Below are 24139 nucleotides of genomic sequence, written 5' to 3' on the forward strand. Positions count from 1 at the left end.
ACACTCGCAAACTACTCCCTGAAACAGACATGCACACTCGCAAACTCCTCCCTGAAACAGACCAGCACACTTGCAAACTCCTCCCTGAACACGACAGACATACCTACAGACTCCTCCCTGAACTCGTCAGGCACACTTATAAACTCCTCCCTTCTCCATATATCCAAGCCTCTGTGTGCCATAGCAATCCATCAGGACCCTGAAAGCACAACACATGGATCCGATGGGTGAGAGGTTGCCCCCCCTCCCTCCATATTGCTTTCACATGCCGCAGTCGCATTGACTGCGGTGTGTAAAGGGCTAAATAGAGAGCAGTGAAGGTCTCTTAGGTTCCCACTAGTAAAGCAAAGGTCCAGCTGTCATCTGACGTCTGAGCACCTGCTCCTCCCGGCAGGGGAGACCCGTGTTGGCCTTTTGACGGCGCTGCAGACTAAAACGACTTAACGGCCGTCGTGAAAAGATCTATGGGCAGTTGTTAAGGGGTTAATACTACTGCTCTACTGTTGCCATATGTAGAAATGTTAGGAATTAACCACCAGGCAAACAGTAATATTCTAATTGTGTTGGTTTATTCACATTCAAAAATAAAGGAACAAACTGTTTCTCCAGCAAAACAAAAGAAATGCAATGTCCTTCAGCATTAGCAGTAGTTCTAACAATAGCAGGAGCAGTAGCGCTCACCTAGCTTTCCCATGGAAAGGTTCCACACAGCTTTCCCCACAAAGTAAGTCTTGAGCTTACACACACCTCCCCTCTCTGCAGCTGGTCTCCTTTTTTATAATCCAAAAGGTGCCTGAGCCCCATCTGGACTCCTGGCTCAGGTGTAACTCCGGACTGAAGTGGGAGTGATCCGGGCTTACATTACAGAGGCTAGCAACCTCCGTCACACCTATCTCCCACCCCTGATTTAAATCACCCTGCTACACATAGCAGTCATGCTTGTGAAATCCTGCACAGAACACAGGAGTTACTCTGCTGCTGATCTGGTCCATTTTCAACTGAGGAGCAAGGGAGTGTAGTTCCCTCTCTCTGATGTTTATAGTATTACTAGTAATTTTTAGGAAATTATAGTACCAGTGTTTCTGGTGGCGCCACACAGCTCTGCTACACGCACGTTACACACACAGCCCTGCTACATGTACATCACATACAGCTCTGCTACACACATTCTTCATCCCATACAACAGGAATCACAAGCAGCACAGCTGAGTCCTGCACACACTGATCACCCCCTAGTTATGTGACCCCAGACTCCTCCCACACAGTGACAGTACTGGTATATCTTGACACCACTGGAAGCTAGGGCTTGGACAGGGCTTGGATGCAGGAACGCCCCCGTCACACCCCTATCTCCCGATTGGCTGTATTCCTCTAGGTCCTTGAATGTCTTTTAGCAGTGTCAGTATCCTGTCCTCATACAGTACACATCTGGGCCGGGAGTGAGGCTCTGCCTCCGCTCCTTCATGGCTGCGTACGGCGATTTTTGTACCCCCTTTTGAACCCCCTCCCCTGATCAGCGCTGATAGTCCCAGGAGGGTCAGGGCCCAGCAGAAAAATGTGGACAGAGGGGACCCACACATGGCTGCACCGCGCCAACAGCTGCGGGGTCTGGAAACAGGCGAGAGGCGCACATCGCAGAACACCGGGGACACCCGAGAGCCACACATCGCAGAACTGCGGGGAAGGGGGAGAGTTACTGATGCGGTGTCCAGGAACAGGCGACAGCCACACATGGCAGAAGAGCGGGCACAGCAGACTTAAAGCTTTGGCCTCCAGGGGACAGTGGCGCGGGGTGAAGATCCACAGTGCGGGGTCGACTTCGGCACTTCACTGAAGCCACAAAACTGTCTGCACTGCACAGACAGAAGTGGGCCGACAGAGCAGTGAGTGAGCGGAGGCATAGCCTCGCTCCCAGGGGACATGCAGCGCGCTGCTAAAGGACCTTCAAGGACCCAGAGGAAACCAGCCAATCGGGAGCTATGGGTGTGACAGGGACGTTCCTGCATCCAAGCCCTGTCAAACCCCTAGCATCCTGGTGGCATCAAGATACACCAGTACCGACAGTGACATCACAGGTCCTGTAAGCACATGGCTACTGTCCAGCTAGGGGGTTGTTAGAATTTCATAGCAACTGAGGCCGATGGATGTAGTCCGTCTGTAATCTGCACATGGTAGAAGGACCTGTAGGACCTGTGATGATATCGCATAATGAGCATGTAGCCTAATACGTGGCACCAGACAACACAGTTCATCCAACCTGCAGTGTCACAATGCTCTAACAGCTCCATAGCACGCACGTCTGTCCCTAGGCTGAGAAAGACTCACCTTTTCAAAGAGACATCACATCTGATCCTTAATCATCATCCCAAAACCAGGTCTGACTGGATGGAGTGGGGTCCAGCTTTCTTTGCTGGACTAAGTACCTGGTTGCCCAAGATAGATTAAGCTGTAAATCCTGGAAAAATATACACTCCATCTACCACTTCTCTACTTGGCTTCACTAGTTGCATCAGGAGTGCTCGACATATTACAATTACCTGGACTGGCTAAGGCTCTGTTGACTGTGACATTTGATTACATGTTAAAAATATAAGAAAGTCAAGAGAGTCACCCAAAGAGTTAAGAGAAGAGCTCATTGCCTTGCACAAATAAGGAAAAGGATACGAAAAGATAGCAAAGGCAATGAATGTTCCTAGAGATACAGATCAAAGTTCAAGGTTAAAGTAACACTACCTGGATGTAGCAGAAAGAGGAAGCGATCACCGCAGCCACCAGATTCTTGACGAGGAAGATGGCCAAAAGTCGTTAAATGATTGCAAAAGACCTGCAGCAAAATTTGGTAGCAGCAAGCACTGAGGTTTCCGTTTGCACAGTAAGGCTAGTTTCACATGGGCGAGCATGATATGGGACCGTGAATCTTGCCTCCATATCGCACTCGCTATCCATGTGAAAGCCCCAGGGATCTGGAAACAGCCTCGCACGACTTTGAGGATGAAGAGACCCTCTGCCCCGCTGTCACAGCCACAGCAGAGAATCACGGAGTTCTCCCATTGCTTTCAATGGTGCCGCTGCTGCTGCGGATGAGACATAAGGCTACATTCACACGAGTGAGAACCTGGTGTGAGTTTTGTGCCTTGCGAGATGCACAAAACTTGCACGAATATGAACTCTATTCTTTTGAATGGACTTATTCACATCAGTGATTTTTTTCCCTCAGTGATGCTGTGAAGATAAAAATTGCAGCATTTTTTATCTTTTGGCGTTCCCTCAGAAGGCCTCGCCCAGTGTTTTTAATGGGACCCTTAACCCCTTGAGTGGCACGCCCGGAAAATTTCCGGGACGAGCTCCACTGCTCATAGTGACATAGCCCGGAAGATTTCCGGGCTATGTATCACTACGGGAGCTGCAGAGCACAATGCCACAAGCTGTGACAGTGTGCTCTGCCTGCACAGACCCACAGAGAGCAGTGCAAGGGCTTTGAAAAACCAGCAGAAGATATTGCGGACATGCCGGCAATCTCCTGCACTGGTTTGTTTACAGGTTGCCATAGAGACCATCGGCTTGTCAGAAGCAAGCCGATGGTCTCTGTGGCAGGGAGAGCTGGTTGTTAGCTGTCAGAGGACAGCTAGGTACTAGCTCTTACAGCAGAGATCAGAGAAAACCTCCGATCTCTGCTGTGTTAACCCTTTACATGCTGCAGTCTATGTGACTGCAGCATGTAAAGGGCTGTCACTGCAGCATGTAAAGGGCTGTCACCATCAGACCCCCGGAATGTGATCAGGGGTCCTGATGGGTCCCTGTGGAAGTCCCCTAAAGGGACAAAAGAAAAAAAAAATTATAAAAAAAAAATAAAAAAAAAAAAAAAAAAAAAGGAAAAAAATTATTAAAAACATAATAAAAACACTTGTCTCCCTTTACTTTGTAAAAAATCAAAAATATAATCACACATGTGGTATCCATGCGTCGTAATGACCCAGAGAAGGAAGTTAATACATTATTTAACCCCGTAATGACATGGCCCCTTTTTTTCTTTTTTCCCCTTTTCTTTTTTTCCTCCCCCCTGTTTAAAAAATCAAAACTTGTGCCGCAAAAAACAAGCCCTTATATGGCCATGTCAATGGAAAAATGAAAAAGTTATGGCTCTTGAGACGCAACTGCAAAATTAGTTGAAATTCAATGATTAGACCATTTTAAAAAACCTGCCCTGGTGGGCATGACAGGGTGGTAGGAAACCCGCCACTCAAGGGGTTAAAGAGATCGCATGCACTGCGATATGTATGTGAATGCATTGTGAGGTTTCCCATTGAAAGCAATGGGAAACACTTGTGATCTTCTGACACCTGTGACACACTTGAGGATCGCAAGGGCACTTTTGAATGAAAAAAAGCCTTGCTTTGGCGTGAAAAACAAACGTTCGCAAGAGTGTTGTTGGGCAGAGTTTCTCAGCCCCATATTATGCTCGTCCGTGTACATGCAGCCCAAGGCGCATACTAAACAATGAACTGCAAGATGTACACCTTTGGTGACTCAGAAGCACAAAAGAAGTTTGCTCAAATATCCTAAAAACCAAATAAATAAGCCACAGAAGTTTTAGATTTCTGTTCTGTGCAGCGATGCAAAAAAACTGGAACTTTTTGTGCCTATAGACCAGCGGCATGTCGGGAGGAAGTACAGTGAAGCATATGCTGAAAAGAACACCCTGCCTGAAATTTTGTAAATTTGGCAAATAACCCTAATTTGCAATGAGGGTTGAATAATTTCGACATAATTTGACTATACATGTTTATTTTCAAAAATGTCTTCCTACTGCATAGTCTCCTAGACTTCGAGCACATAATAATTTATGCAGCAGCTATTTTTTTCCTAATAATTTAATATTGCTGCTTTTATAAAAATGAAATTCAAGGCAGCTTCTTTCTAAGTAACAGCTAAATACAAGTGCCTGCTTCTGGTAATGTGCACAGATAATACAAAATATAATTACAGGAGTGTTAATTAAATCTTAATGATAATCTGCAGCAATCTAACCTTTTGCAAGAATTACTAAACTTTAAAAATGTATTTAGCATTGCACAAAAGAAATTAGTATCAGACCCTTGTATGTAATAAGTTGTTGTGATCTAATCATATAGGACAGTACATGAGCAGCCCACTTCAATCACATGAAATGCAATATTCTCTCCCATCTTTGTACTTTTAAGGCCTCCTTCCCACGAACAGATTTCCGCCGCGTAATTCGCGGCGGAAATCCGCTGCGTTGCTCGCAGCTATTAGGTTCTATTGAAGCTAATAGCTCAGGGCTCACGGCCAATTAGGTTCCATTGAACCTAATAGCTCAGGGCTCACGGTGCGGAATTCCACCGCGGAAATCCGCACCGTGAAATCTCCCGTCCTCACCCGCGGCATGCTCTATTTGGCGCGGGTGTACGCGCGGACGGCTTCCATTGCAGTCAATGGAAGCCGTCCGTTCACGCTATCTTTCGCTGTAGCACAGCGGAAGATAGCGTGAAATTGCCTCTCCGCCTACCGTCGCGTCATATGACGCGGCCGGCGCGTCACATGACACGGCCAGCCGAGTCATGTGACGCGGTCGGGCGTGTCATGTGATGTGGCCGGCGTGTCACATGACGCATCATGCGAGAGCGAGGACGCCGGATCCGCAGGTAAGTTTGGGGTCTCAGGGGGGCGCCGTGACGGGCTCCGCCGCAAAAATCACGCGTACGGAGCCCGTCACGTCAGTGGGAAGCCGGCCTAAGGCCTTCTTCAGGCACACAATACTTTGGAGACATCTTTAAGTGGTTGTAAAAAAAACACCAAGTGTTAAGTTTTTTTTATATCTCCTACTGTACATGCATTTCATCCAGATGTTATTTTAAGACATTTATAGAAGCCCATGGAAAAATTGCTAGAAAGGCATATCCATAGCATGCTGCTGCATTTGGAAAACTGGCAAAAGTGCCACAGACCAAAATTCTTTGTACGTAGTGTGCTTTATATTTATTTAGGCCAACTTTCCACGGACATATTTGCACATGCAATTCGCAGTAAATAGAGCCCATTAATTTGAACAAGTTTATTCACATGTGCACATTTTGCATGCACATTTCAGCCGTGCAAAAAAAGATGAAACATGCTCTATCATTCTGCGTCTTTATGCACCAAAGGTCCCGAAAGAAGTCAATTGGGGATGAGCAAATGCGCGTGCAATATGCAAGGAGATACGTGAAACTTTGTGTAAATCCACTGGAAAAAGATCACATCTGAAACTAATTAACCATTTTAATTGGTGCATTTGTTTGCCATGCGCAAATGAACATGCCTTGCAGGAAGAAAAAGTCCCAGGGAATACTCCGGTACGCACCTAAAACCCCTCATTCATAGCACAATAACAATGCGCAATTGCGCTTATACCAACATTGCCTTTCCTCTGCTCCACTGAGGTCTCTCAGTACCCAGAAAAAATATATGAAGCATGTATCAACAATAGGAAACACAAATGTGAGACTAGAAACTCGCCAACAGGTGACAAGAACAGGATGCTGATGGTAATCAAATGAAGATTATGATAACAGTCAGATAATAGAGTAGATGGTTGATGGAAACAGAAATAAGAGCCTGGCAAACCTAACCTTAATGCTAGCTCTCCCGAGGTCTTTCCCCGACACTGACCATAACACCAGACCCCGCTGTCCCAGAGTAGACTTTACATATCCTGAATACCAACCCCATCTAAAAACAATGACCTTGAAAAACAATGAGAGGGCATAGGGACCCAGAGGAAAAAAAAGTGCGCAGAACTAAAACTAGAGGCAAGATACGGCAGACGCGTTCTAGAAAAAGCAAAACACATTATAAGACTGAGCAAGGGACTGGATTAGAAAACTACAGGACAAAATATACTGACAAAAAACAAAGCTAGTCTAGAAACAAAACAGTAGAAGCAGACAAGGAATCAGAAGAGGAACAAGATACTAAAAGCAAACAAAAATATTGGATTTAAGGCCTCCCTCACACGAGCGACAAAGTCGTGCGATTTTGTCGCATTGCTACAAATCGCATATATGTGAGGCCCATGCTTTCCTATGGGTTAATTCACACATGCGATGCTTTGTAGCATGCAACAACCCGACACAAAAACCTCGCAGATCCACGACTCGTGAGGTTTTGTAGCCCATGTTTCCTTATGGAGCCTCCCTCTCTGATGCATCGCATGAAAACGCGATTTTAGTGTAGTGCGATGCAACTTTGACAGTAAGAAATACTACTGTCAAAGCCCTAAACTTAACTCTGGCTGCAAGAAAAAAAAAACAAAAAAACCCATATACATCACCTCTCTGGCGCTGTCAGCCCGGTTGCATTTTCTACCCGAGTCTCCGGCACTATTCTCCATCATCTTCTGGCCGGGGAATGAAAATCCCCGCCTCCTGGAAGCGCTGGCTGTGACTGGCTGATGCTTAGCCAATCACAGCCAGTGCTCGATGAACTAATCACCGCCATTCATCGAGTGGCTAACGATTCCAGGAGGCGGGGATTTTCAATCCCCAGCCAAAAGAGATGACGAAGGCAAATGGACCAGAGAGAAGCTGCAGCAGAGCCATGAATCACGCGTCTAGGTGATGTATGCTTTTAAAAAAAAAAAAATTCTGCAGCTAGGGTATATTTTTGGGGTAGGGCTTATATTTACATCCCGAACATCCTCACATGTAGTGCTACAAAGTCACCCAACTTTGTAGCACCACGTGTGACTTTGCAGTGCTACAAAATTGTGGTACTGCTGCGATATCGCTGCAATTTTCTTGCCATGATGCCGTGTCGCCTGTGTGAAGGAGGCCTTAAAGAACATAGCATATGCTATAACCTGAAACACATGGCGAAAACCAAGAATGAGGAACTCCTCTCCAAACTAGGCTGGCCAGCAGCAGTGTGGTCAGTTAGCCCATTCTAAGGGCTCAGCTGTTAGACAGTCACATAGCAACTGCTCCAACAACTAAGGGCTTGGTCAGATGAGTGATTTTTTTTGCGCGCCTATATTGCGCAAAAAAATTGCGACTATTAGAACCATTAGTTTCCTATGAAGAGTCCACATGTCCGTTTTTTAGAGGCGCAAAATATAGGACATGTGTGCTTCGAATGCACGCCGGTAAGGTCCATGCTGCGCGTAAAAACACCTTGTATCCCCATTGTTGTTTTCACACTAACGGGCATGGGCACTGCTGCAATTTGGCAGTGCTGGCTATGTATGCACACTATCCCCTGAGATACTCTCTGCTACTGTGGCAGCCTATTGGGAGCATACATGCTGAACCACCTCACTGCAGCTCTATAGGACAGCTCCTGGGCATGTGTACAAGCCCTGGCATACAGCTGCACAAAAGGGAAGACATAACAGGAAGTTGCTCGTGTCCCGCTAGTAGTTCACAGTGGGACGTGAGCTGTAAACGTGGAGAACGACGTAGCTGTTTGCTTATGCAAAACAGTTGTATTGTTCGCCGAGTAATAGCGGCAGTGTCCCACTCCGCCTGCATAGCTCTTTAGTAGTTAATTAACTACTATAAACTATGCAGAGATGCTCGCTCAAAACTGTCACTTAAACAGTTGTTTTAAATGCCTGGGGGAGCCCACGGTGGCAGTACCAATGTTGTTCACTTATTGAGGTGCAGGGCAACCTGCCGAACTATTATGGGCTCATTAATAGGTTGCTGGTTTGCATGGTGCACTACATGTATCAGAAGGTCTGAAATTTTGCATCTACTCTGTGTGGGAGTATACACCAAGCAGCTACCCCCCTTTATATCAAGAGGCTGTGTGAATGGCTATCTCATTGGTGTCCCTCACAGGTATAATTAGCTCCCTCACTTGGTAGTCTGCTACCTGCATGCTGAGGTGGTGCACGTTTGCCCACCTGAGTCAGTAAGTACATGGCTGTTTTCAGTGATTGAGCGATCATCTTTCAGTGTAAATGGGGCTTTACAAGGCCATCTATGCTCCTCTGGGAAATATGCAAATAAGGCAAATGGAACAATACCTCTGCAGCGCCACCTATTGGAAGGCAGCATCCCTGCAAGTCAATGTTATACTTTTTATACGAGTCTTTATCACACTGACCAGGAATGAAAAACCAAAGTCAAAAAAACCATTCACAGACCGCTGTTAGGAGGTTTTTGCCCCTCATCAGTGTGCAGTAAGTTTCTGGCTTGGCTAGTGAGAGGCCTTCATTTTACTTGAAATGATAAAATCCTACTCACAAATATGTCATTACAAAAAAAATCCAATAATCCAAGTCCTTGTGATAATCTGTCACTTTTGCAATATCATTTGACATTACACAAACAGGTCTTTTTCATCTGGTATTCTGACTATTCAATAATCTAGGATAACTGACAATCTGGTGCTAATTAGTTAATTGATGCTTTATTACAGGAGCTTTACTAAATAGACATAAGTAATATACAGAACACAGCATCACACTGTGCAGTCACCACAACCTATACGATGATATTTTGCCATATGTCACGGTTATACTTATTTTCCCCATTATACACCAAACTGACAGACGCTTATGGCACGCCAAAGGTAAGGGATACAAAAGGGTACCTAAAAACAAAAGCAAGTCATAGAGCAAACAATTACAGTCAATGGGCCAGAAAGAATAGTGATGAGGACACTTTATTATCCAAGGAATAGCTGCCCCCGTGTCATTGCATCCTCGCACTGTATAACAGACATAAGCACTTTAGCAAACAGCTATTACAAGCTAGTACTCAATAGGGAGCAGTTGACTTTCAACTTCACTTCCGTTCTAATTTTCCAGGAGTCCCCATGACTGACCGATCGGCTGCACCCTGCTGATTAAACACATCTACAAACGCTTCCGAATAAAGAGCATCATGCAGATCATCGTTCTGACAAACTCCTGGTAGATGGTAGAAACTATACATTTATTCTTGCATTACACTTCATTGAATCAGTGCAGCTGAAATAATTACTACTACCTGAAGCGCAGGAAGCAAGGACAAGCCTGAGCGGGTCAATCTTCCGGATGATGGTTTTGGAAAGAGTGATTGCAAAGTGCTATATTAATGCTATATTAATACAGTTATTACGCAAAAAATTATTAAACAAGTACCATAGAAGAAAAGGTTAAAAAGTAAGGTCGATTTTTTCAAGTGACTCTTCCAGAAGTGAAGGTTTCTTTACTCTTTTTTTCAAATTAATACAAATATACTATCAGAACTTGAGAGCAGGCAAATTACATTTTGTACTTCAAAAGCCCTTTATGTTACTTTCAAGTATAATTGAGATAATGGCTTGTTGATGCAGTCGTCCATGGAAGGCAGACATCAGTGGTCTTTTTTTTATATAGCTTTACGTAAATTATGACACGAATCAAAAAAGAAACACGATACAACTAAATGTCGCATTTCCAGGGAGATAATAAGCTGAAAAGAATGGTTATTTTGCTTGGCTTTATTTAGCAGCAGCCTTCAAATACTTTATTCTGCATCCAGATTCTACCGCTTTGAAAACCGTTTTGCTACCTTAAAACCATTATATTTACTTCTGAGCCCTAGCTTGAAACTTTTGTTGTACAATGGACACCACTGATGGAAAATAATTAAGTGCACTAGCAGAAAGAGAATTAAGCTTCGTGGGTTATTTGTACGACTGAAAACCTTCCTAAGAACCTTCCAAAGAACACTGCTAAAATGTAATTATGGAACAATGAAAAGTCGAGATACAGAGGATGAATTTGACTAGTCGAGACCCCTTTTCCATCCAGATGATTAGAAAATATACACACACAAACCTGTCAGTGGACATTAATCAGGAGGACTAAAGAAACATTTATTCTTAACAATTTTAGAAATAACCGTGTTTAAAAACAAAGAGTCTTTGCTCATCTCCCCCTCCCTACATAGACTTCTATGGGTACCACGAGTCATAACCCCCTTCACTTCCTGTTATCCATCTTATTATATCTGTTATTAGAGATGGGTATCAATTGACAACATTCAGTAGACAACAACTTAGAAGTAAGGAAGACCCATGTGCATAAAACACTGTGCGGGTGACACAGTGTTTTACCGGCCTGAGTGAGCTGGGAAAGACCGCGTGTGGCAGCAAGTGCACTGTGAATGGCAGTATATCCCACGCACGCTGTCATGAGCAGTGTGACGGTTGTCTTTTTTAAACATTTTTTTTATTTCCCTGCTCTATCTCATAGCGGGGTTGTGTATGCATGGTCACCCATACACAATATATTGCGTATGGACTGCAATGCATATGCTGCCCATAGAAAAGAATAGGGGCTTATGCTGCGTAATACGCGATGAAAGAGCACGCGGCATTATTTTTTACGCACGTATCTACATGCTAAAGCGAATGGATCAATGAAACTAATGGAGCACGAAAACGGAACCCCTAACACAGATATAAACATAGCCTCTACATCCTATATATGTTGGCTAACCAATGCAACCCTACAGCCATGCAGGTAACATGTAGTGTAGCCTGCAGTAATGCTCCTGAGATGATAAGGCTCCTTTTACACTGAACGATTCTGAACAAGAATCGTTTGCACAAGTGAAGGAGCTGATGATGTCATCACCAGTTCGTCTGTGCTCGTGCAGCCTGTTTAAACAGGCAGATCATCTTTGAGAATCAATCACTTCCCGTTCAGTGCTTTACATTTCTATATGTGTGACATTTACATGGAGCGATGATGGCTCAAACGACAGTTTGAGTGACAGTTTTAAGCGATCATCTTTGCATAACTCTAAGTAACTAATTCGCTACTTACAAGTTATGCAGGGCGGAGCGGGATCCACGGGAGCCACGATAGCTCGGAGAACAATGCAGCTGTTTTGATTATGCAAACCGCTGCATTGTTCTCTGTGCTTTCAGCTGGTGTCCCGCTGAGAACTGCCAGCAGGACTACAGCTGAAAGAATGATATCAGCACTGCCCGCTGAGATATCAGTGTGCGGTGCTGATAAGGCTCATTGCTAATTTCTAGCTGGCTAGAAATGAGCGATGACCGAACAGCGCACAATGGCAGCGCGTTTAGACGCAACAATTATCGCTCAAAATACAGCTTTTGAGTGAATTGTGAGCGATAATCGGTGTTTAAATGGGACTTTATACTTCAGTTACATCAAAAGTCAAAAATGTGTGTTATTCCCCACCTATCCAGTTTTGCTGAAATGAATGGAGTAAAGTATACACGCTAGACAGATGCAATGTAGTATTTGTAGATGCAATGTAGACAAAGCATATTTAATTTTATGGAAATGACCACAAATTTTAATTCTTAATAAATAAATAAATAAATAAACGATGTATGGCAATTAGGTCAGTAAGATTGCAGGAAATAAGTTGAATTGAAGTAGTAGTAATGCTGCAGTAGCGCCAGTGGGATAATTTGGCAGAAAGTAAGAGGAAAACACAAGATGTACCTAGCTTAATGAGAAATGTCTACTAGGTGAATTATAGCAAGCGTATGGATGTGTATTACATAAATTAGGGCACATTGATTTTTCTGTTTACATTCCAAAGATTACACCATAACACAAATTAATATTGATCGGGGCAGCTAATGTTTGGATAAGTAAATGAAAAATAAAGCAAATTACAGTTCACCACAACAAAATTAACAGGATGCTGTCACTTTATTAATGCTTCACTACTTATTCTGTGTTCTGTAAATTCAAGAAATGTGAAAACATTTATTTTAGGGGTGTTCAATTGCAGGAAAAAAAGGGAAAGCAAAGAGCTCAAGAAAAAGTATGCACCCTTCCATGCCCAAGGATGCCGGCACTCTCAGGATCAAATCAGCTTTCATACCTTCTCTACAGAAGAGATATATGGCTAATTCATCCTTCACAATTAAATAGTGTATTTAGCTCAGTGAGCAATGTGGGGAAGGAAAAAAGTCAAATACAACCATGTCTGTTACACACTCCTTGTACCCCTCTAAAACTATGGCTGTGGGGTCTGAGTCTATTATGGGTGGAGCTGGTAAAAAGGTAAGAACTACGACTTAATTACCAGCCATGGGCCAACTGGATGTTTGTAGTCTCAGGGCAGTCTGAAACGGAGTTAAGAGTCTCAATTTTTTTTCTTTTTCATCAACCCCCATGACCCTCTGACATCGTTGGGTCTTCTGGCTCTAGTGATGTTCTGTAAACAGGTCACATGGGCTTCTAATGCAGGAGACCAAGCCTGTTTACGGGATTGATGATGTTCCAATCACAGCCTACCATTGGCTGCAGCAGTCAGATGGGTAAACAGACAGACAATCACAGCAGTCAAAGTAAACACAGATTGGATGGGAGCCACGGTGGGGCAGCAGACAGCATGAGCTTTTTTCCCCTTTTTTATATTTTATACAACACCCCCTCCTCCTTTCCACCCGCCACCACTGTTATATATTAAAGGGGTCTTCTGATAAACATAACATATTAAGCTTAAGATACTATTTTACTGATAATTATGCATGAGCAATTTGTGAGTTGGAGTGTGGAAAGAAAGCAGAGTCAGAAGTTTAGCTTACTGACTTCACAGCCTGTCTAAATCACTTCATTGAAATAAGTTACAGTAAACCAAGTTCTCGGTCCTGGCCACCAACTTTCTTTGATTGACAGATATACACTGAACAAAGTCTTTTTGTGGAAAAAGGATTTTTTTCGGAACCCCTCCTATCTCCGTACATTGACTAGTTGTGTTGCGGAACTACGTATAACAGAACAAGTGCCCACCATCTCACATCACAGAGCTATATAACTCTTAGTGTAAATGTAATAACACTTGGATATCTTTTTTGGGTATTGTATTGCTTTGTGTCTTAAAGGGGTTGTCTGAGACTTCATTTTTCAAGAATGGTCATGAATAGATTACTGACAGGGGTCTGCCAATCACCTGATTCCCAGCACTGCTGTCAGTATGGACAGCACAGGTCACACAGTATTGCAGTGCTCTGGTTCAGTACTGCAGGCACAGCGCTCATTAAATGCAGAGCAATTAAAGGGGTTGTCCCACGAAAGCAAGTGGGGTTCAGCACTTCTGTATGGCCATATTAATGCACTTTGTAATGTACATCGTGCATTAATTATGAGCCATACATAAGTTATTCACTTACCTGTTCCGTTGCTAGCGTCCTCGTCTCCATGGAGCCGTCTAATTTCAGCGTCTAATCGCCCGATTAGACGCGCTTGCGCAGTCCGGTCTTCTCTCTTCTGAATGGGGCCGCTCGTGCCGGAGAGCTGCTCCTCGTAGCTCCGCCCCATCACGTGTGCCGATTCCAGCCAATCAGGAGGCTGGAATCGGCAATGGAACGCACAGAGCCCACGGTGCACCATGGGAGAAGACCTGCGGTCCACCGTGGGTGAAGATCCCGGCGGCCATCTTCGCAAGGTAAGTAAGAAGTCACCGGAGCGCGGGGATTCGGGTAAGTACTATCCGGGTTTTTTTTTAAACCCCTGCATCGGGTTTGTCTCGCGCCGAACGGGGGGGCTATTGAACAAAAAAAAAACCCGTTTCGGCGCGGGACAACCCCTTTAAGAGGATAGGTCATCAAGGTAAAAGGTTTCATAAGTCCAGGACAACCCATTTTAGGATAGTATTATATGGACTGCAGAAACACCATGATGAACATAGATGTTACCCTGTTGTCAGGCCTCCATGACAAGTCATATCTGACCGTTTTATTCAAAAGCCCTTTATATCTGCCCCTACAAACCTGATCTCTGAGCTAGTATTTGGGGAGTCCATTTATCACATCCACTGCAGTGGGGTGCAGAAGTATGTGATATTAGAATCACTAGCAAACCACCACACAGATGGACAGGGAGAAAAATATAAGAACTGCTTCTGCGCAGACTCCGAGACACGATGAGCCGCTGTAGTAACATTGTAGGATTTCTGATTCTCAGTAAACTACTATTCACTTCGCAGATGCCTGTTCAGTGTCAGTGGAATACCAGTGATAACGTGACTGACATCCATTGTTATGTACGGACAAGTCCGTGGACTATACCATCCTACTGTGGAAATATGGACACTGCACTGGAATACGAGCAGAATGTTAAATATAGACTCCTTATTCTATAAATAAACCCAGTAGAAAGTTCCCTTTAAAGGGAACCTGCTGCCTCACAGCAGCACCATAGGCTAAGTTATGGTGGTGTTCCAGGAGGTAAAGTGTTTTATACTCAACCACTCCCCCGTTCCTGTGCCGTTCTTTGGTGAAGATCACACGGTCTGAAAATGTGATCCTTTTCAGCCCCCGTGCTTGCGCTCTTGCACAGAGGTCTATGGGAAAGCGTGAGCATGGCGGTCCAAAAATAGAGAGATGTTTTAGACTGCACGCTATCTTCACTGGGGTGCACCATGGAAAAAGGGGAAAGAAAAAGAAAAAAAAAAACATCCACTATCTCCTTGTCACCTCCCAGAGCAGCACCATAACTTAGTTTATGATGCTGTTGTGAAGTGACAGATTCCCTTTTACCCATTAAGGTAAATTTACGGCACTTGGTCCTGGGCTTTAAACCCAGCCAATAATAAAAATACGGCGGGGGTTTAAAAGCCTCTGCTTCGGCAATAAATCAGAAGCATGCTGGGTTGTCAGCTGTTAGTGACAGCTGAGAATCCATGGGGGAAGGCAGGAATGTTTTTTTTAACCCTTTCTGCCTTCTCCTTTCTCTAGTACACACAGTAATTATGTAATAAAGAGTGAAAGTGAAAATCATTCTTCCACTACACGAGCCGGCTGCCATGATCCCCTGGCACGGCAGAGCTACAGGGTCCTAGTAGACGCTGATCAGCTCTGCCAATAACTATTGTCACTACAGGGAATGTTTTCCCTGTACCTGAGGCTCATATGGATGCCTCAGCTACAGTGGGAAAGTGTCAAATAAAAATAATTACATACATAAGTAAAACAAAATTACAGAATAAAATAAAAGTATAAACATAAAAAAGAAAATAACCCAAAGCAGACGCCAATGCTGGGTTTTGCATATGAGCAACTCTTTAAAGAGGACCCTTTGACGGTCCAGACTCATTTACTAAATACTTGCATTCCCCATTAAACAACAATTCTGTGGCGCTATTTATTAGAAGTCTGAGTTGTGCATTTTCCTCTGTCATATTTCTTGAAAATATAATAACAAAGTGACAACTGTGTTTTGAACCTCTCCTTAGATGGTGTTGTGTGGGTTAAAATAACAAACTGAGCTATACTTACTCCTCCGCCACCACCAGGATCCAACGCTGCTGCCTTGCTGTCGTACCAGTGTTTGTCATGGCAGCTGCTGTCACAGGAAGTCACCTGGCAGCGGCGGAGAGTATGTATAGCTCAGTTTATTATTTTACCCCTGGCAGCCGTACTGAAGTGGGGCTTGCCCAGTAATAAGACAACCTCTTTAACAATGGATATTTTCAGTTATAGTCTAGTTAGCTCTGTAACTAGAGTCAGGTCATAATTAAATACAACATATTAATATCATCACTCACCCACGCCTCTGCCTGAATCGGCTTGATGTTTTCTAAAAGTACTTCTTCATAGTTCCCATAGTCGCTAAATTTTACGACGGCTGTGGTTCCAGAAGAGTGTAGGGCCTCAATTTCAGCTCTGTAATACTGTAAACAGATAAATATGTTATACATTTCCATGATTACATTTGTTATTTTACAAATTTAAGGCCATATTAAAGAAGTGTATGGTCCTTCTGCTATTTTACCTCTATTAGCTTCTAGACACCACTTTACAGCAGTGTTCCCCAGCTCCAGTCCTCAGGAACTCCCAACAGGTCATGTTTTCTGGATTTCCTCAGTATTGCACAGGTGATGTAATTATCAGTGCCTCAGACATTGCCACAGGTGTTCTTACTATAGGATATCCTGAAAACATGACCTGTTGGGGGTCCCTGAGGACTGGAGTTGGGGACCCCTGCTTTACAGGACTTTTCAGCTTACTGATAGAATAACATTAGCTGTTTGAAAGTCTTATCTAACGAATTGGATAATTTTATTGTTCTGTTGATTTACGGTTAAAAAAAACAACAAACACTGCCAAAAAAGAAATCTACAATACATAGAAAAGGATGGCCAGGCTCTGCTAATGCAATTTCGACTTTCAGAGAATGTCCCAAGGATAATCGTTTGTAGCACTAATGCTGTGTTTAGGTGGAACGATTATCGTTCAGAAAATCGTTCAAACGAGCGAAAGTAAATGATAATCATCCAGTTTAAACGCAGCCAACGCCGAACAAGAATAGTGAGCTTTTCCTTCATTGTTCAGTCTCAGCCAGTAGAAAATCAGCGTTGGCTCGTGCAGTTTATACGCTGATCATTTAGGTATGTGAAACACTGAGCAATTAGTGAACGGAAACTGCATGATTCTCAACAATCATCGTGCAGTCTATAAGCGCTACCCGAGAGCGGACGAGTTGGTGATGATGTCTCCAGCTCACTCGCTAAAGCAAACGAGAATCGTGATATTCTCGGCCAGTGTAAAAGGGGCATAAGTTAATCACCCAATGGGCATTTCTGATGATAGGCCCTGCATTGTGCTGGGAGCTGAATATCTTCCTGAAAGTCTGCGGTGGCACGTGTAAGAAGATATTGATGGAGACCTTGATCAGAGATCTACTTCAGAGTCCTAATGCCATAGCATGCAGTTTACCAAGAAACCACTGGGGACCCGTACCTAATCACTTCTAGACGCATACAACAGCAAGAATAGTTACATATAAGTGGAAACTTAATTCTGATCAAACTAAGGCCGCTGGCACACGGGCACATTTGCATTGCGGAATCCGGAGTGGGTGTCCGTCTCTAGGTACCGCAGCAAATACCGTCCAAAGCATGCTATGGAAAAGTGATTCTTCCTGCACCAGTGGAAACCAGTTGCGGTTTCCACTTGCGGGGAAAAAAATAAAATCGCAGCATGCTCCATTTTTGTGCATATTTCACTCCATTAAAGTCAATAGAAGCCATCTGGTTTGCGGTCCTTTTGGTAGGCGGTGATGCGGGAAAAGCAGGTGTTTTTAAAAAAAAAAATCTGTACGACACATGTCTGACGTCAAGCCGTGTGGCCCATCCACAGTACAGGTAAAGACAAAGAAAGGCAGGTATCCGTGGATATCGCGGCTGCCACGGCCAGATTCCGCATGTGCAATCCGACCCGCCCGTGTGCAGGCGGCCTAAAGCTACTTTTACACTGCATTTGTAGTGGCGTTTGAGGTTTTAGAAAGGAGGTTTTCTGATAGAAACTTTGGACATATATGTTAAATGGATGCTACTTAGGCTGCCATTGGATGACTTGGACGCCTCCACGTGGAATACTGCAGTCTGCTGTGCTATACAATGCAGTTAAAATAAAAGGCAATTATGACGGAAACTATTTGAAGGAAGGTGAAATTGTTTTTTGTGGGGTGAACAAGGGTCTATGAATGAGTGTACCATATACACTCATAAACACACACTGTAGATGCAGTTTGAAAGTACTTTTACAAAGTTTTACAGCCTTAAAAGGGGTTGTGTTGTTTGGAAATAAAAATTTTAGGGTCTGGGTGGGAGTTAAAATAAAAAGATCAAGCATACCCTCCCGTCCTCTGGTTAGCCAAATCAGTCAGGCAACCTCTGACAGCAGAAGGTGGATACCTGTGCCCCAACGGGGGCAAAGATAGGTGGAGATGCTTTATTTTTTATTCATACACAGCCATTAAAAAAATGTTCTTATCTTAAAACCACACAACCCCTTTAGGGTCACAATTTTAACATTTTCTTTTCTGGTCAGTTGCTCTTATTTGGGAGTGCAACCCAATATTTCTCTAAGCATTTGTGGCGTGGCTTCTGTTTATAATGGATTATCTATTCTGTCAATACCAATGGAATCTACAACATATGAATGGGGCCCAAGGTATAGAAACCGCGAAGAAGCATTATACTGCGATTGCAAACATACAACTGATGACTGAAAGTCAAATAAATTAAGTACAGTATCAAATTTAGGGTTAAATTTTCTACACTCCTTTATGATATCTCAATGTAGGGATTAGAGATGAGTGAGCATACTCGCTAAGGCAAACTACTCGAGTGAGTAGTGCCTTATGTGAGTACCTGCCCGCTCGTCTTTAAAGATTCGGGTGCCGGTGGGGGAGAGCGGTGAGTTGCGGGAGTAAGCAGGGGGGAGCGGGGGGAAGAGAGTGAGAGAGAGATCTCCCCCCCCCCCATTCCTTCCCGCTCTCCCCTGCCGGCACCCGAATCTTTAGAGACGAGCGGGAAGGCACTCGCATAAGGCACTACTCGCTTGAGTAGTTTGCCTTAGCCAGTACGCTCGCTCATCTCTAGTAGGGATGTAATTTGTTCTATGAAAAGCAATAGCTCTCCATAACATGCATTCACCTATAGAACGCAGTAAAATGAGTTTCCAGTCTTCTAAAGCCACTTTTTGCTAGAGGAATCCCACAATCATCATAGATGTCCTGTTGCTGGAATTCCAATCAATTGTAATCAGTGGGAGAACTTGGCATTTCCAGAGTAACACCACTACTGGAGAAAAGACCCATGTGCAGCACTTAACCATCAAAGTGTGTTACCATAGAAAAAGAATCAGCTTCTATACATGGAATCCCATGACTACTGAACAGAGAGAAAAATATGAACATTTAGGACAACAAACGTAAAAGATTAAGTATAAAGATCACAAGAGGAAATCTGCAGCATGCTCATTTTCGTATGGAAACGGTCAAGGATTTGCGCAGCAGATTACACTCTTTGCAATGCATATAGTAAAATCAGCAGCACAATCTGCAGGTCTGTGGCCAGAAATGTCCACTACATGTAATCTTACCATTACTGCTTATATTGATGGATGCCTAATAGAGATGAGCGAGTATACTCGCTAAGGACAATTGCTCGATCGAGCATTGTCCTTAGCGAGTATCTTCCCGCTCGGCAGAGAAGGTTCGGCTGCCGGCGCGGGTGACAGGTGAGTTGCGGCAGTCAGCAGGGGGAAGCGGGGGTGGGTGGGGGTGGGTGGAGAGAGATCTCCCCTCCGTTCCTTCCCGCTCTTCCCCGCCCGCCGAATCTTTGTTCCCGAGTGGGCGGGTACTTGCTAAGGGCAATTGCCCTTAGCGAGTATACTCGCTCATCTCTAATGCAATAACATTTCACAGAGCTCACAATAATCCCAATCTAAATAAAAACAGTCATGCAGAATACAAATATGTCTGTGTATCATACCTTATTATCTTCCCAGTAGAGAGCTAAACATTCATCCCCTGGTCTCCAGCTAAAGGCAGTGTAGACGTTTTCCAGAATTCTCTCTGGTTTTATTGGACCGGATCTCTTTTTAGAGTGATTGGTGTATAACAACATCCTACTTCTATCCTCTTGTGCCGAATTCAGATTTGATCCTATTGGTTTTATAGGGCCAATTCTTCGTCCCTTCTGCTCAAGTTCTCCATTTGGTAAATCATTAGCACCGTCTTTTACTAATGTTGCATGATAGTTCGATGATTCCATATTGGCACTAAAAGTTTTCTCATTCGGTAAACTAGTGAATGTTTCACTGTTACTTGTCCGTGGTCTCCTCTCAATATAGAATTCTGAATTGTGTCTTTGGTCTTCTCTTCTACCACGTTTTTGCTGAGCAGCCTCTGTACTATTCTGAATGCTGGTGTCCTCTCTTGTGTCAAGGAGGTTGAGGCCTTTTACGGTCCTATTTTGCATAGTGTTATCTCTTTTTTTAAACGTACCATCATTTTGGTAACTAGAGGAAGAATGGGAAAAATCTTTTAATCTATCATTCCGTTGATATCCTCTGTCACACTTACTCCTGTCTTCCATCCATGGCTCTGAACTGTGTTTTTCTGGACCTCGACTTCTTGGTGGCCCATTACCATCAAACTGTCTAGGTGTATGTACTTCCCTTTGGAAACGAGGGGGCTTTTCATTCCTTGGACCTCTAGTATCATTCCGCGAAAACTGACGAGATTGGTTGTAATCCTTCACTCCATTCTGCTCTAGATTTTGAACTCTGTGTTGTCCTTGGCTTTGAGGTTGAGTTTGTGTTTTGCCATCTGCAAAAGGTAAATTTTTTTTTAGACTAAATTGAAAGTTTAAGTATAGAAATATATTCTTTATGATACAACAAGAAAATCTATAGTTGTTGAAGGAAGCGGCACATATACCATTGGATATACTGGTTAATCAAACAGGCATATGCAAACGTATAGTAAACTAAAACAAGCAAGCTTTGCAACAGCTAAAATGTACTTAAGGCTACGGGCACACGAGTGCGAATCTCACGTGTATTGTGTGCGTTGCGAATATGATCTTCATTGTTTTGAATAGAGTTATTCACAAATTTTTTTTATACTTTACAGCAAAGCTGCAAGGTTAAAAATCACTGCGTGTCCAATTGTTTTGTCATTCTCTCGGAACGTCTCGCCTATTGTTTTCAATGGGCCCTTTATGGACACTGCATCGCACTCACATGCCATGCATGCGAGTGTAATGTCATTTTCCCATCTAAAACAATGGGTAAAACTTGTGATCCTGGAATGCGCGTGAAACACCGGACTGAGGATAGCATTTTCACAGAAGTGATGCGGATGGTTTCTGAATGAAAAACTACTCGCATCTCCGTGTGAAACGCATGTTGGCGAGTGCAATATTGGGCCGAGTTTTTTGGCCTGATATTGCACTCGCCTATGTGGATGTAGCCTTAGGGCTTATTCAGACAGGCGTATATCGGCCGGGTTTTCACGCCTGGCAAATATACGCTGTCCCTCTCTGCAAGGGAATCAGGCGGGCCTGGCCGGGAGCAGTGCACTGAGCTCCCACCCCCTCTCTGCCCCTCGCCACTGTTTGCAATGGAAGGGAGCAGGACTGGTGAAACTTAGCTCCGCCTCCGTCCCACCCCTCCCATTGCAAGCAGTGGCGAGGGCACAGAGAGCGGAGAGGGGGCGCAAACTCAGTGCACTAGCTCCAGTCCAGGCCCGCCTCCTCCCCTTGCAAAGAGGGACAGCGTATATCGGCCGGGCGTGAAAACCTGACCGATATAGGTCTGTCTAAATAAGTCCTAAGGGTGCGTTCAGACGAGCGTGTTTTGGTGCGTGCATACGCACGCACAAAAACACGCTTGTATTTACGACACTGCATTCCCTATGGTGTGTGCACATGTCCATACTTTGCAGGTGCGTGCCTGCAAAGATAGGACATGCGTGCACCATAGGGAATGCACGCATTGTTTTCAATGGATCCACGGCTGCTGCCGGCGGCTCCATTGAAAACAATGACCTGCTGGCTCCCTGCATTCCTTTTGAGGGAAGGACTATACATATAAGTCCTTCCCTGAAAAAAAAAGGTTTTAGTGTAAAAAAAAAAAAATGCTGGCATGCTCTTCAATAGAGCCGCTTCTGCTGCCGGCGGCTCCATTGAAGACAATGGTCTGTGGCACACCTGAATTGTTTCTCAGGCAAGGGCTTTACATATAAGCCCTTTCCTGGAACTCAATTAAAAGTGATTTAAAAAACAAAAAAAAATAGATACTCACCTCCCTTTAGCTGCCGGGGCACAGCCGCGTGTTCTCCTGCTGTCCCCTGCACTGTGGTGCTGATCTAGTGCTCAGCCAATCACAGGCAGCTCTCCCCGAATGAATGACAGGTGAGAGTTGCCTGTGATTGGCTGACCTCAGCCAATTACATACAACTCTTTCAGCAGGCGGGGATTTTAAATCCCCGCCTGCTGATAGATCAGCAGTTCAGCACCACAGTGCAGGTGACAGCAGGAGAAGACGCGGCTGTGCCCCGGCAGCTGAAGGGAGGTGAGTACTTTTTTTTTAATTTTAATTTTTTACTATTTTAAAAGGCTTTTCAGGGAAGGGCTTATGAAGCCAGGGAAGGGCTTATTAAGCCCTTCCCTGCAAAGCCACTGACAGCTGCCGTGGGCTCAGCGGGGACTTCTGCCGCTGTCCCCGGCTCTGTAGCGCTGCTGAGCTATCAGCAGCCGGGGATTTAAAATCCCCTCCTGCTGGTCGCTCTGATTGTGATTGGCTGAAGCAATTCAGCCAACCACAATCAGAGCGACCAGCAGGCGGGGATTTTAAGTCCCCGGCTGCTGATAGCTCAGAACTACAGAGCCGGGGACAGAGCTAGAAGTCGCGGCGGAGCCCCGGCAGCTGAAGGGAGGTGAGAATTGTTTTTTTTTTTATTTTTTGCACTATTTTAAATGGCTTTTCAGGGAAGGGCTTATGAAGCCCTTCCCTGAAAAGCCATTGACAGGATGCCGGCAGCAGGATTCTCTACCGCAGCTGTCATGTGTGACAGCTGCGGTTGAGAATTGAAGAATTCCTTTTGCTGCATCTGCCACAGATGTGGCAGATGTAGCAGCAGGGAATTCTCTTAACTAGCGGGGGTGAAGGACACATCGGCCGCATGCGGCAGATGTGTTCTTCATGCCCGCGGGGGTCACAGCAGCGGCGGACAGGTAAGTTTTTTTTTTTATTCTTTTTTGTTTTGCACTAAAATGTTTCTTTTTCAGGGAAGGGCTTATATGTAAAACCCTTCTCTGGAAAAGAATGCAGGGGACCGGCAGAGCATTGTTTTCAATGGAGCCGCCGGCAGCAGCCGCGGCTCCATTGACAACAAGCACGCAGCTGTGTTCACAAGTGCTTTTGCTCGTACCTAGGTGCGGACGTATGTATGCACCTAAGTACGCACCAAAACACACTCGTCTGAACGCACCCTAAGGGCGCCCACCCACTGGCGATTTTTTTCCCTGCGAAATTCGCAGCATTTTTTTCTCTGCAGTGGTCTATGGGACTTGTAATGTTAAAATCGCGATCGCGCAAAATCGCAATTTACCGCGAAATCGCGATTTTGCGCGATCGCGATTTTAACATTACAAGTCCCATAGACCCCTGCAGAGAAAAAAATGCTGCGAATTTCGCAGGGAAAAAAAAATCGCCAGTGGGTGGGCGCCCTAAGAGTGTATTTACACGGGCCGGTTTCAAGCGCAATTTCTGTGTGTTGCGAGATGCACAGAAATTGTACAAAACAAGAACCAATTTGCTTTCAATGGGTTAATTTACAACCCACAAGTGATTTCTTGCTAGTATTTTTGGGTGATTT

At 44.4% G+C, this 24139-nt stretch overlaps 1 protein-coding gene across 1 annotated transcript in view; it reads right to left on the reverse strand.

Annotated features, from left to right (window-relative positions):
• Nucleotides 1–24139, reverse strand: part of TDRD3 (tudor domain containing 3) — a 271283-nt gene that overhangs the window by 12323 nt on the left and 234821 nt on the right. Inside the window, exons 11-12 of the mRNA XM_066581368.1 lie at nucleotides 20247–21085; nucleotides 16512–16637 (exon numbers count right to left, since the gene is read on the reverse strand). Of these exons, the coding sequence (XP_066437465.1) occupies nucleotides 16512–16637; nucleotides 20247–21085 (965 nt within the window). The remainder of the gene's footprint in view (nucleotides 1–16511; nucleotides 16638–20246; nucleotides 21086–24139) is intronic.

Source organism: Eleutherodactylus coqui, chromosome 1 (genome assembly GCF_035609145.1).
Source record: "Eleutherodactylus coqui strain aEleCoq1 chromosome 1, aEleCoq1.hap1, whole genome shotgun sequence".
NCBI lineage: Eukaryota > Metazoa > Chordata > Amphibia > Anura > Eleutherodactylidae > Eleutherodactylus > Eleutherodactylus coqui.